Here is a 12472-nt window from a genome sequence, read left to right on the forward strand (position 1 = left end):
TTTTTTTCCATTTTTGACAGTCTTCTTCACCAGGTTTTCTCCCCCTGCCTCCTGAAGAAAAACTGCTCCATACTGGACAAATTGATGAAATTAATACTTTTCTCATCTGACTGAGAAGGATTGTACCCAAGTGTCCTTCCTAGGCATAAAAGTAAAATGTAACCTGCCATATTAGCAGTGTTTGATTCATTGAATGAATGAAACTCCTCGACTTCAGTAGTTGGAGAAAGATGATGATAGTTCAAGACGAGCAGAAAAAGAGGGAGATGAATGAGGTAGAAATCTCAGATAATTCATCACTGTGTTCACACCTAACCCGCTTCTTTCTGTTAAAATAAACTTTGGTGTGTTTGCCTGTTGAGTTTAGAGACTACATGAAAATGGTCTAGGTCAACATCCGAGCTAACTGTAGTATGATTCGTTTGTGGTCTGAAAGCAAACGGACCAACAACAGGAAAGCACGATTTGAAGAGCTGAATAATAATTTAGTCCGTCTGCTGATTTTGAACTGTTCAGGCCTTGACACATGGGGGGGGCGGTCGATTTTTATGAGATTTCACGCCCCAAATAGAGGGATCAACCAATCATGTTGCGCTAAACCGAAGTCACGTCACATATCATGGCAATAGCAGACCTGTTGATTGTTTACGTATGTCATCACTCTCTCCCAGGACAGGCAGCTGAGATGAACCTGGTAAATGTAACACTGTGTATAATAAAGGATCCATAAGAAATGTAGGTCATACAGTATATATATGCAGTCATTTTGCAACCATGGCAACATGTATGCACATCAGCACATAGCCTGATCAAACAGACAATCAAAAGCTGTTAAAACTGCAGAATGTTGTGCTTGTGTCCTACTCTGTGTACTTTGTAAGTCCATTTAGTCCATTAAAAAGTGTGTGACATGGCCTCTTTTTCATCCTGTTTCAAAGGATTTGTCATTATTCACATCATGCGGTCGATGTCTGATGTAATAATACTAATAATGCTCAAAGTCAGTTATTCTTCAGTACCTTTGTGTGACACCAGAGAATATAAATGTACACATAAGAAGCATTAAAGTGCTGCATTAACTGCTGTCAGTCACCAGAATTTGATTCATCCCCGTGGGCCCTGATGATGTGCTGATGATGCAGGTTGACAGCTGTGAAACCGGTCCAATCAAGGAGTTACCTGTCAGTCAGTACAGTATCACCACATGTTTACAGCTCTCGGTTCGTTAGTTAAACAAGTCTTGTTAGTAACAAGAAGAGGAGTGAGTAATCATTTAGTAAACGGGTCAGAGTTACACTGCTGTACTCACTTCCGGTGGCGGAGCCGTCGCTGTTGGTTTCGGTCTTCTCGCTGGAAGAGAAAGGTAATGGCCGTGAGAACTCCGTCCCTTGGTCCGGAGGGCAGCCCGCCATCATGCAGAGACGCAGCAGGCCACATCTGCGGATCAACGGCCACAGGGCAAGGCAATTACAGTGCTAACGCCAACAGCACTACTGCTGGACACTATCAGACTGATTGCATTAACAAGTTATCTTCTTGTTAATGAGCCCCTATTGTGTTCATGAGGGTGACGTGATAACAACGTTCAATGTAAATGAGGATGCTATCTCACACATCTCAACGTATCAATGCATAAATCAATAGCACTGTGCCCCACAGCTGATGTTTACTGCTCTGTACTTGTGCTGTGCTCACACAAAATAATGTAGCACTTCACTGCTATGGAGCTGATAATGGCTCTGATAATAGCTGGCTGCTGCTGTTCCTGTCGATAATGCTGCCTATGTGTCTGAGCTGAGGCTGTATCAGTGATTTTTAGAGGGTTAATGGGGTATAATGGGGAGTCTTACGTGCTGTCACTGTCAGGTGCTCTGGTCAGCACACTCTGGACTAGACCAGTAAGGCTGGCTATCTGCTTCTCCATTGCCTCCATACGCTCCAGACGATGATCCCTGCAAAGTAAATAATAAGGCAGAAGTAGATTAACCCCTGGATTACATAAAGATTGACTAAAAACTGTTTTTTGCTGCATAAATATGCAACTAACAAAATGTGCAACAAAGCTCGAAAGAAGACTTTCTTTGCTTAATTAAATGTTTGTAATCAAGTAAGTCACAAGTGGAAATAATATCCATAAAAATCATATTAGTTCAGACATTTAAAATTCTGCTGATTTCCCTAATGAGGAATGTGTTTGATTTGGTCATGAAACATTAAATGCAAATCACTTTTTTCCCAACATAGCTCTGCCCACTTAAAACCCCCTGGGAACAAAATCGATAAAACTCAGATATAGAAACCTTTCATCAAAAATAACCAGTATTCTATGCAGATATTATTGTTATCATGCAGGACTCTATCGCTCAGAGGCTGAGTACAAAACTTTCTCAGGACCCTGTTTAAACAGTGCAACATTGCTTATAGAAATTCAACACAAACACTTACACTGACCTGCTGGCGTCAGGATCTTGTCCAGACATCGAAGAACCAAAACCAGGCGTGGCCCTGCCGCCCTCCCCGGGCCCGGCTGTCAGACACAGAGGCTCTGAACTGGAGCTGGGCCTCGACTTCGGGCTCTCAACAAACACAGAGGAGGATGCCGAGTCCTTGCGGAAGGACTGTCTGACAGGTGAAGCTCTGGGTGAGCTGGAATATGAGTCCCTGTCTCTCATCTGCATGTCTGGGATTTTCTGCGGGGATGAGGGCGGCATGCGAAAACCCATGCCCAGCGTGGCTGAGTATGTGTCAGAGTAGAGTGAACTTCCAGGCTTGTAGAGGGAATCCTCCAGGTCCCCCTGAAGAGCAGCGGCTGAGTAGGTGCTGAGTGAGCGCACAGAGCCACGCCGGTACAGGCCAGTGGAAACAGGGAAGCTAAAGGGGTCTCCAATGGCGGCTAACGACTGGGTGGAGGCGATGCTGAGGCGACCCTCGTGCATCAGGCTGTAAGGATCTGCATACAGCCCCTCGTTCTTCATCAGCGCCATGTTTTTCGCTGAAACTTCCTCATCAGGCTTGACGTCGCGGCGCTCCAGGATGGCGCTGGGCGAAGGAGACAGGCCTGCGTTGGCAGCGTGGCCGGCTGAAGGATGGTGGGGATGTCGCTGCTGGTCGTGCTGGGAATGGGACCCGGCGAAGGATGGAGGACGGCCCCCGCTGTAGGAAAGGCGTGAGCGGGAAGGAGAGCCAGAAGCTGAGGTCGAAGAGGAGGGGAGGGTGTTGAGGCGGCGAGTTGGGGAGGAGTCACGAGAGGAGTACACCATCTCCCTCTGAAAGGAACAAGCAGGGATGAGGGTTACAATAGAGACCTATGGATGAGAGTGAGTGTTTTCCATGTGTCCGTCTGACATGAGGGTGATTGAGATCTGACTGACAACAGACAGCTTGTCACAGTCAGCAGAAACCAGAAGAAGATGTGGAATTGCTCAAAAGACCAATTATTTGTCAAACTGACTTTAGTCTTTCCTCTTTGCTGTTTGTTTTGTTATGTTTTTCTGGCCTAAATAGAAAGATTTCTTGAGACCACACATCCCTTATTCCAACACTATTACCCGTTATTCCTTTTCCTTCTCATATACACAAGTTATCATCGTTACATTAATATAAGCGGGTAGTCAGTAAAATCCCAAATCCAAACACAGGCATTCACTCTATTTAGTAGAGCTGTGACAAGATGCAGGAGAAAAAGCCTCTCATTCACAGTGAGGACAACTGAATACATCAATTTCCACCACTGTCAACTTAGCTTTTATTTTCCTCTGCCTACCTGCCTGTGCAAAGCATCACAACATCGTTAAAATGGTCAGACGTTCAACCTACCGCTGCCTGTTTTCCTGTTGTGATTTTTCTCATTTGTGCAGCTTTCAAAAGCTAAATGCTGTCACATTACTACCTTTCTCGCCTTACTCATCCATGTTTTTCTTCTTTTCATTTGCTTCTCAGCATCCTAGCTAACCTTGCCATGCGGTACAATGTGATACAAAGAAAAAAATATATGCTGCTGAGCTTTCACGCCTGGGGACAAACTTGTATGCATACTGTATAGTCACACAGCTGTATGAGTTGGTCTGATTTGTACAATGGGCAGAACTTAAACAAGCAACAAACCAAATAACAACAAGGCTCAGGCTCATAAAGACGGCTTCAGACACAATATGGACAGGAGCAAATCAATGGCAACATACTTGTTAAAATGCAGTTATGGAGAAGAAATGGATTGTGCATTTCACACTTATTGTACAAGATGATGGATTATGATGATTTTCTCAGTAACAATTTTTTAATTAAAATCATGCCTTTAAGATGTTTTGGTATCAAACTGAGTTTTATGATGTATTAAAATCTATATGTGCAGTTTATGGGCACTGGTCGGTTGTTTCTCTACTCATTTTTCCTTTTCTGTGTCTTGTACTCAGAGACACAAAAAAGCATGTAAGCATGCAAACACGTACTCATTAACCATACAGCACAGTACATGCAAAGACAATATACACAGGCATAATTGCCGTTTTCACCGCCTGTTTGCATGCTTAATAGCAATCGTATTCTCAGTATTGTGTGAATAATGCAGATGGTAAGCAGGGTTTTGTATAAAATAATTAAAAAAAGGTCTCCCTCAGGCTTCCTTGATCTTCACTGAAGCAGAAATAGCTTCGGATGTTAAAATATGCTCATTTCACAGAGGAACATTGTTCTCTGGTGTCTGCACAGCAACAGATGGCCTACTTGAAGATAAGAAAATACATTTCCAGGAGGAATACCTGTTAAATTACTAACCCATATACACTGCAACAGCCTGTCAAAGTTACCATGAAGTATAAAAAACACCATTACCGCATCATGGATGCAAACTGCTTCTACTTTATGTAATGGTAGTAGTGTAGCTGACAGCTAAGTTGTCAAAACTCAGACAGCGTTCTTTCTCTGAAATAACACCGTTTGCCCTCTTCACCTCCCTTCTCCTCACCCTCAGGTCTCCGTTAGCCAGGTGTGGAGCAGCTGGGTAGGAAGCGTAGATGGGCTCTTTGCGGTAAATCTTGATGATGCTGCGGTCTTGGATGTCTCGGACGTCCTCCAGCTCGTAGAAGACATTGCGTGCCTCATCCTTGATCAAGATGGCCGTGTTGGGTGACTTCAGCATACCTGCTGTCAACTTCTGAGGGAACATGTGCACGATGAGAGCGTGCAGTGTGTCCAGGCTGCTCAACTCGTGAGTGATGTGCACCCGGCGGGTCTCATCTCCGTACTGCAGGAACAGCACGCCTAAAACAGAGAGATAAGGGAGAGATGGTTGAGTCAGAAGGCGATGGCTTCAGTGGATGGAAAGAAAAGAAAACTTGCAAAGCCATTCTGACATGTCTTGTAGCATTTTGTTTGCCATTTTCAAAGATATGGTGATGTCAGTGATAATCAAATGTTCTGATTGTTTGTATACGAATTCCAAAAGAGGTTTTTGCTTGTGTTTCGACAGTAAACACCAGTTCTTTCTTTCAGAATGTGAGAGTATGACTGTGGTAGCTGTGTGAGAATTCACAGCAAAGGTGCAAAGATTGAATTTTTACAACTATCTCTTTTAGAATAAAATGTTTACTTCCTATTAGTACTCAAATAGCAAAAATGGATGTCAAACTACCCCATAATAGCCCCATTTCACTGAAAACTGTCAGTTGCTGCAACCCTTGATTTTATAGGTAAAGATGAGTCTGATGCCTGACTAACCTGAAAATTCATCTTCATACACCGGGGGACAAACAAAACAGAACAAACAAAGCAAAGAAAGACCAGTGATTAAAAGTCAAGCAAAATAAGCGAGATATTGCAGACGAGTTGGGGAGAGAAGAAAACAAAGAGAGTGGTTAGTAAAGAGACATGGAGAGGAGAGGCTGGAGATTTGCTGTTCTACTTCTGTCTGAACTCATCAGTCACTTCGGTCACTGCCACTTTAATTTTACAGCCACTTTTTTATCTCACTGTGCCTGACATAACATCACACCTTCATCTTTATGAGTCTGGACCAGCCTCACACTAATCCTCTCTACACTCTCAAGGCCCTTTTGTAGTAAACCTGTCCTCGACTCTGTTTACTCTTGCAGTTGCACAAAACAAACCTGCAGTCCCTGTATAATTAGCACAATCAAATAACAGTCATCAAAATAACTACCTAGACAAAATAGTAATGTTTAATAACTCCAAACTAAATATAAAAACTATATTTTCAAGCTAATAGTACACCTGCACAGACACGTTGAAGGTCAGCTCACTTAGTCAGCCTGAATATTTTCGAATAAATTGTGTCTGCAGCAAAAAAAAAGATGAACTGTTCTGCAATCATTTAAGAAAGTTGTGTTATCCAAGGACTCACTACTCTACACTCTCTACACACTCATTGCTCTGTAGAGCAATTAGACTGAACTGAAACTGTTACGGAAAATGAGGTGCAAATATAACACTTCCTCCCATTTTCTGTGAGCACAGAGAATGGGAGCTACATGAAGTAAACATTCAGCTACAAATCTGCCTCCAGTCCGACCAGCATGTTGTGACAGAGCCTGCCTGCAGTGCTTCAGATCTTAACCTGGAGATCGTAGCTTATTCTGGCTGGCAGAGCGGGACAGCGGCAGGCTCTGGCGAAATCGGTTCATCCGGTTGAACCCGATGGGGATGTCGGCTTCTGACATGGTCTCCAAGGATTCAGCGGAGGCAAAGGAGAGCTTGGCGGCCTGGTCGGCAAGCCCAGACTGTGTAGACTGGGAATGCCGTGGACTGCGGCTCTGCAGGAGGAGAGGACACACAGAGATACACAGTCATTTACTGAGAGGTGAAATCAAGGCGGAGAGAATGGATTGGACGGGGCAAATGGAGTAAGACCAACCGGAAAAGAGACAGTGAGCACACAATGAGGCATTACACAATGAACCACATAACAAGATTAACAAGACCTTGACAATGCTTTAGCTACCAGCCATTCACTAAGAATTACAAGCGTCACAGTATCTGACATCAGTTGAATGCTGCAGCAGGAAAGCACAATTTAGTTGTTCTCCAATGGTATAGCACTCCAGGGCACCAGCCTTCATGAATAAGCTATGGTGGGTAAGGAGGAAAAACTCAGCCGGAAATTGTGCTCCAGCTTAGCATAAGTTATGTCATGTTTGCTCGACTCTGCACACCTCCCACACGCCCTCATCCAAACTCTTGTCCCTGTGCTGCTGCGAACTTTAAACGAGTGCTTGTGGGAAGGGAGGAGAAGCTCATGCAAATCCAGGGCTGTCACTGTGGGTTTATCCTGCTGGCCTATGCCCAGGCGTCTCTCACTGAAAGACTGTTAGTGCAGCTGGGGCTGAGCTCACTGAACTGGCTCCCTGATCCCCCAACGCTGTAGCGTCTCCTCCAGCTCAGAGGCTGCTGTAATGAGCTCCCAGAATGCTGTCTGCTGATTGTTTGGATGGCAGAGGCAGACACATCCTTAGCCACAGTACAGTAGCTTTGCCTGTCTCCTACTCCTTGCACCATGAACACAACAGTTTTCTTCCTTTCCCGCCCTTCTCTGCCTGAGTCAAACTGCAGCATGGATCTACTGTGGCTTTTATTAATGTAGTGTTAATTAATGTGAGAGTCTGCCAGAAGCTACACAGAGGGTCATCTCTATGCTCAGTGACTCTCAGCAGAGCTGCACTCGTACAGCCATTCATGATTTTGGTAATTGGGCAGTAAGACAGCAATCTGGGGCTGCAACTACAGATAATTTAGATTTAGATTTTATCCAATTAATTAATTAATTGTTTAATACATAAAATGTAAAAAACACTTTTCAAAACCTTAAGTTTTTGATAATTTAATCGAAACATCCCACTAGACCACCGACACTAGGAAGTGATTTATATTTTTAGTAGAGTTTGGGTGCCGATCCGGATGTGATTCAGTAATCGGAATGTCGTCGTCGATCCACATACAGATCCAGATTCTACAGTCAGACTGATTGTAAATTTCCCATTGCACTCTGAAGTACTTTTGAACTCATGTATAGAAATATACTGTACTGTCTAGTAGAGTTGCCATTGCAATTTGCTCTTCAACACCATTTTGTATTTGAAGCCTGCTTCACCAACAGATCATATAAATTGATTTGGAATACATTTAAATAATATTTTGGTATATTTTTTGCTCTTTTAATAAGGAGTGCTGTGTGGTTTACCACAGCCTTATGTAACTGTGTACATAATGACAACAAAACAATCATGATAATAACGATAATTTTCGTAGTTTTGTTCCAATTTGTCTTGGATTTTTGATTTCTTTTATTATGATGTGATTTTACCCGTGCACATCTCAGGAAGAATAGTTTGTACCTCGGTAGAGGCTAATGGGGATCCAGGTAAGTAAGTAAGTACATAAGTAAGCACGTAAGTAAGTATGTAAGTACATCAGTAAGTATGTAAGTAAGTAAGTAAGTAAATAAAGACAGAAAGAATGAACAAATATCTGAAAACCGGTCCCAGAACCGAAAAATAGTGGATCAATGTACCTCTAATCTTTAGCCACGCAACCGGCCTGACTCTATGGATGGTAATGTCAGTCTGTCTGTCCCCCATTTTGATTCAGATTCACTGAGCTGGTAACATTTTAGACTCTTTAAGTCTAAGATAAATAGACAAACTAATTGTAAATCCAATTGTAACTGACCAAGTGTAACTCATTCATCAGAGAGTTAAATGCTGGTCTCTGATTAAACTTCTGCCAATAAATTAATCAACTAATTCTTGCTGCACTATAGTCAAGTAAACTAAATGAGCCGTAGAAACATGTAACTACTTCTAGCATTGCTGATTTGCTTTTTAAATTACCTGCTCTGCAATCACATGTGTTTACAAGGGAAGTTAACAAACCCGCATCAGGACTGAGAAGCGGAACAATCCGTTTTATAATGTACACTCCTTCTGTCACTATCATGCATAATTCAGTCACACACACCCACCCACACACACGCACAGAATGATAGTGGTGGTGTCCAGTGATAGTGGTGGCAGACAGTGTCTGAGCACGCAGAGAGACGGTGATGCTGACAGATAACCCCCACCGTGTTTTCTAATAGGGTCATTTATCTAAACTGTGACCACACTGAACAACAACACAAGCAACAGCACCACAGAGGAGCAGCACGTAGCATACAGCAGCGCGTCATATTCTGGCCAGCTACAGTGGGATATGAAACACATTAAGGAGGTCAGATACTATAAAGCTGGAGTTCAAGAGCATTTCATCTCAATCTAGTGCTGAATCCTCTTAATTAAATTATCTTTGAATCCCTTCTTTTAATTCTCTTCAGGCTTCATCAATTTCTGGAAGCAAAAGTTATAAATAGTGTATCTTCATATTTAAAGGAGCACCTCAACACTTATATGCTTATTTGCTTTCTTAACAAGAGTTAGAAGACAAGATTGACATCTTATGGCTCTACAGTTCACATAAACCTATGGCAAACAGCTGGTTAGCTTAGCTTAGCTCTGTACAAATTAAAGCCCTACCAATACTCGATTATTCAGACGATGTCAATTTTAGGGAGTGAAAAATGCTGATATCAGTATATTGGCTGATATACACACTTGTGACAAAGATTTGTAACAAAGGATATTCTACAGTGAACAAATAAACTTTAAATTTTACTTTTTTAATAATTAGAAATTACCCCAAGAATCGTCTCTGTATCATAACCTCTTTCATATTGGCACATATGTAATATCGACTGATAACATTGGCTAACCGATATATTAGTCAGGCTCTAGCACAAATATTAAAAACTGTTTCTGTTTCTTGGCTCTGAGCAGTTGCCAGGAAGTTGCTGGTCCTAACCAAGAAATATTTAGACACATAAACAGCTGGGTTTTTGTGAGGATTAAACAAACATGACATGTTAATTAGTGAGCTTTAGAGGTGCTGCTCTTGATGCCTTTGGACAAAACCAAGCATGTTGTCCCCACCCTCCCAATTTCAAGTCTTGGTGCTAAGCTAACTGGCTGCTCACAGTAGCTTCTTATAAACTGTCAAGTGAAGTCAATTTTATTTATACAGCGTAAATTCACAACAAAAGTTATCTCATGACACTTTCCGATCGGGGCAGGTCTAGACAATACTCTTACATTAATTAATTTACAAAGACCCACCTTTACTGTAAAGACATGAGAGTGGAATCATTTTTTTTTATATCTAATAATAATATAAAATCCTAAATAGTTAAATTATTCCTGCAGAAACTAAAACTAATTGGATTCTAGATAGTCAGTAGACTACATATAACCTTCTCAATGCTGATAAAAAAAAAGAGGCAGGAGATAAAAGATTGCCTTGGATTATTCAGGAAAAAGTAACACAGAAATAAACTTGGCATTGAGCTGTGCAATAACAACTTTCAGTATGAATGGGAATGGTTGAAAAGACCACCGAGTTTTAAATATACTCAGAGTGTCTGTTCATTTTTTCCTGCACGTATAACAGAAACATAGAGCAGCTCTGTTTCTACTAGTGCATGTGAGAATTTCATTTCAAGGGTAAACAACCTAGCTGGAGCTTTCTACGAAAATAAGAAGGGAATTGAAAATACAGTGCTGCGTGACTGAGCTTACTTTGTCTGTAGACTCTAATCTAAAATTTCTGAAGCAGCTGAAACAGTGAAAATAAAAAAAATCTGTGTAGGGAGAGTGAGTAATGCCCTCTTCTCTTAACAACTACTATGAACATGCTGCTGAACAAGACAATGAAACCCAAATCTATGTTTGTGTGTAAGCTTACCGCAGCTGTCGTTATATATGCTCTTTGTCAGCTTTCATAGTTACAGCAGGCTCAAAACATCGATTTCCATATTGGTGGTTTTTGTGATGAAAACTGAAAATATATCTCTGCAGTAATTTTACATTGTAAATATTATATGTGAACACACCATCTGGTCATGCATCTGGTCCTGCCACACATGCCAGTGTTATACACGATGCTGCTCACAGCCTACTTTGAGGGAAACTGGTTCTACCTCCTTCTTATATTCCTCTACAATCCTCCCTCTACACCTCCCTCCCGCCCACCTTCCACTTTTTCTTTTAGAGTGATCTTTTTCAACAGCACTCAATTACTGTTGAGAACTCTACACTCTTATAGGGGCACGGTGGTAGAAAGGAACAAGTAGAGAACAGGATGATCTTACACGGAACAGAAGTGAATCGAGTGGAAAGCGGGACACGGCAGCCTGACAGCAGACCTTAGGCTACAAACTGCATTAAACTTAATGTAACCTCCCAACATGTTGTTTTCTTGTTTTGTGCGCTTGTACACACAAGCTTGAGTGCATCCATGCACAGGCACACATACACATACTGGGATGCTCTGTTTTAAGGTCAAATGACGGCAGCCTTTGTAAATGGCTTTTTATGTTTGGGAGAGAACATCTAATCAAACTATCTGACCTCAATGTTTTGTTACTTAGTCTTTAAACTTGTTAACCTTGTGCAAAGAGCAGCAGAGAGTTTCTTAGCTTCTTTTCAGTGCAAATGTCAAGTTAAAAACTGACTCACAGCTCACCCACTGTATGTTTTGATGAAAGACGCAAAGGAATAACAGAAGAACTGGTCTTAAACATGCTCTGAGAAACCCCGAGACCCAGATTGGATTTGAGACGATGTTATTTACACCTTTTTTAAAGCTGAAATCTTGAATGTAGCCACTAAGCTAAAAGTGAGTTCACACCCTGTCTGAAGTGGGTGCACATCTTTTCAAATCAATCTCTGAGGTTTCTGATGATTTGGATTAGACCAGATGAGATGAATGGACAGGGTGCCCTTTTATGTACTGTACTTTTATGATTGACAGTTATACAAGCCTCCATCTACTTCAGATGAGAATGATGCAACGCTGCTTTGCTGTGAAGTTTCAGAAATGTTTTGTGGACTTTCTATCAGCATGGGTTGAGTAAATTATGAATGAATTTTCATTTAAAAAAAAAAGATGTGAAGTCACATTCTAAGAATGACTTATTTAACCCGTAAAGTCATACAGCTTTGTACAGATTAAGCCAGATTTCATCCCTGAATTGGTTGCCCCGGATTCATTTTAAAATCATACTGAATTTCTGCCAGATAACTGATCATCTGACATGCAGTTTGAGAAGGGTCAAGAGGCCTAAATAACTGCCTGAACCATCAATGATCCTGCTCTCAGAAGGATTTCTGGCATGTTCGAAATTCCAGTCAGCCGTCTCGCAGTTTGAGCATTTCCATGGTCTGATTTCCCTCATGGCTGTGGTTAAAAGATCTGTTATAAACTGTAGTGAGCTTTTTAAAATATTATTATTCAATCACCAAGCAGCCCAGTTATGTTCAGTTTGTAACACAAAAGAACAGTTTTGTGTTTCCATTATCAAAAGTTGTGGATGCCCTCCTGTTTTTTTATTACCCTCCCTCTGTTCAGCTAACTAGCACACTGATCTGAAGCT

At 41.7% G+C, this 12472-nt stretch overlaps 1 protein-coding gene across 1 annotated transcript in view; it reads right to left on the reverse strand.

Annotated features, from left to right (window-relative positions):
* LOC141019155 (SRC kinase signaling inhibitor 1-like) overlaps positions 1-12472 on the reverse strand; it is a 44312-nt gene that overhangs the window by 20477 nt on the left and 11363 nt on the right. The window contains exons 3-7 of the mRNA XM_073493990.1: positions 6572-6767; positions 4964-5259; positions 2452-3266; positions 1851-1952; positions 1310-1437 (exon numbers count right to left, since the gene is read on the reverse strand). Coding sequence (XP_073350091.1) covers positions 1310-1437; positions 1851-1952; positions 2452-3266; positions 4964-5259; positions 6572-6767 — 1537 coding nt within the window. The remainder of the gene's footprint in view (positions 1-1309; positions 1438-1850; positions 1953-2451; positions 3267-4963; positions 5260-6571; positions 6768-12472) is intronic.

This window comes from Pagrus major, chromosome 23 (genome assembly GCF_040436345.1).
Source record: "Pagrus major chromosome 23, Pma_NU_1.0".
In the NCBI taxonomy this organism is placed as follows: Eukaryota; Metazoa; Chordata; class Actinopteri; order Spariformes; family Sparidae; genus Pagrus; species Pagrus major.